The sequence below is a fragment of the Hipposideros armiger genome, unplaced genomic scaffold (genome assembly GCF_001890085.2).
Source record: "Hipposideros armiger isolate ML-2016 unplaced genomic scaffold, ASM189008v1 scaffold_21, whole genome shotgun sequence".
Classification (NCBI taxonomy): Eukaryota; Metazoa; Chordata; class Mammalia; order Chiroptera; family Hipposideridae; genus Hipposideros; species Hipposideros armiger.
In genome coordinates, this window is record NW_017731371.1 from 7,355,832 (window position 1) to 7,358,198 (window position 2,367).

At 33.3% G+C, this 2,367-nt stretch overlaps 1 protein-coding gene across 1 annotated transcript in view; it reads left to right on the top strand.

The window, feature by feature from the left end:
- Positions 1–2,367, top strand: part of LOC109379014 (cytochrome P450 3A12-like) — a 37,266-nt gene that overhangs the window by 32,240 nt on the left and 2,659 nt on the right. The window contains exon 6 of the mRNA XM_019635303.1: positions 2,132–2,259. Within this exon, the coding sequence (XP_019490848.1) occupies positions 2,132–2,259 (128 nt within the window). The remainder of the gene's footprint in view (positions 1–2,131; positions 2,260–2,367) is intronic.

Below are 2,367 nucleotides of genomic sequence, written 5' to 3' on the forward strand. Positions count from 1 at the left end.
CTACATTTATGCATTGATGTTCCATTGTAAGGGAGAGCTCTTCATTCTTCCTCGTTTATTTTTTGTGTACTTATTTATATTAGTATTATCTCATATATTACCAATTACTCTCTTCCAGCATTCTTTTTTTTTTTATGGTAAAATTCTCTCAGCTTTGTCCACTTAGAGACCTTTCAAGTAGGCTTTGCAGTCCTTTTTTCTTTTTTTAAAATTTTTCAATAGACTTTATTTTTTAGATTAGTTTAAAGTTCACAGCAAAATTGCAGAGAAGAGACACAGGTTTCCCATGTAACCCCCACTCCACCTATACTCAGCCTCCCTGACTATCAAAATCCCTCATAGGTATGGATCAATTGTTATAACCAGAGAACTTACATTGACACATGATTACCGTCCAAAGTCCATTGTTTACATTAGGGTTCACTCTTGGTGTTGTACATTCTATGGGTTTTGACAAATGTATAATGACATATGGCCACCATTATAGTATACAGAGTGTCCTGTATCCTTTTCACCTATCATTTTGTGAACACTCCCTTGCTTTCTCATTTGAGGCATTCTAGGTTTCTCTATATTTCCCCTGATCAGCCCTAGAATCAGCCATTTCACCAAGGAGCTCTGGTTAATTTTAGTGAGATATAGTATTTGGTATCAAAATCTTGATTTCGGAATCCCCGTTACTACTAAGGTTTCTTTGTGTCTAGATCCTCTCAGTGAACAAAGTTAAGAATATCAAATATATTTTCATAGCTCTGATAAACATATACTCTCTCTCTCTCAAAAAAAGAAAAATCCATGCATTACAGTTTATTTCCATGTTATAAATACTCCCATTATGGTTAATTTCAAACTACCAATGGCTAGACACCATCTCACAAAATTCCTGAATATTTCATAGTTGGTTACAGAGAGCAGGTATAGATGACTCTAGTACACCAGTATAAATATATTTATATCTCAACTTTTCTCTCTCCCTCTCTTCTTTCTTTCTTTCTTTCTTTCTTTCTTTCTTTCTTTCTTTCTTTCTTTTTTCTTTCTTTCTTTCTTTCCTTCTGTTTTATCTATCTATCTATCTATCTATCTATCTATCTATCTATCTATCTATCTATCTATCATCTATCTACATGGTCCAATACAACCTTCCATGATGAAGGGAAAAGTCTATATCTGCATTGTTTAATATAGTAACCACTAGACACATGTGTCTGTTGAGCACTTGACATGTGACCAGTGCAATTGAAAACTTAATCTTAAATTGTATTAATTTTAATGAATTAAATTTTAAATTTCATAGCCACATGTAGCTAGTGGTTACCATATTGAACAGCACAGCTCTAAACTTTGAATATCATGGGCTNATTGGGTGCATAGGTGTTTACTTGGGTTATGTCCTCTTGTTGGACTGATTCCTTTATTATTATGTAATGTCCTTATTTGTCTCTTATTACAGTCTTTGTTTTAAAGTCTATTTTATCTGATATAAGTTTTGATACCCTATCTGTTTTTGTGTTTCCATTTGTATGTAATAGCTTTTTCCATCTCTTTATTTTCAGTCTGTATGTGTCTTTTGATCTGAGGTGGGCCTCTTATAGACAGCATATGCATGGGTCTTGTTTTCTTTTCCACTCAGCTACCCTATGTCTTTTGATTGGAACATTTAATCCGTTTACATTTAAAATGATTATTGCAAGGTTTGTAGTTATTGCCATTTTATTATTCATATTTTTTATCTTCATTAATTTGTTTATTCTCTCCTTTCTTGGGCTTTAAGAAGTTCTTTTAACATTTCTGTAATACTGGCTTGGTATAATGAATTCCTTTAACTTTTTCTTACCTGGGAAGCTCTTTATCTCTCCTTCAATTTTAAATGATAACCTTGCTGGGCAGAGTAGTCCTGGTTATAGGCCCTTGGTTTTCATCACTTTGCATATTTCCTTCCACTTCCTTCTGGCCAGCAAAGTTTCTGTTGAGAAATAAGCTGATAGTCTTATGGGAGCTCCCTTGTGAGTAACTACTTGTCTTTCTCTTGTGGAGTATCCTGGTGTCTTTTACTCTTCTGATAGGTAGACAAAATTATAATTGCTCCAGGTACATTTTGTATTTTCATTGTGATTTCCTTTTTTCTCTACAGCACTCTTTCCATTCTTTACCCCAGTTTTTGAAGCATTGAATATATCTCTGTTTCCAAAGAGTGTTACTGAGTTTTTCAAAAAATCTGTAAAAAGGATGAAAGAAAATCGTCTTCAAGATAAACAAAAGGTAAAATCTGGTGATGGTTACATGAGTGTGTTTACTTTTGATAATTTATTGAGCTGCATACATATGACTTGTGCACTTCTCTTTCTTTCTTTTTTTAAAGTAAGTAGA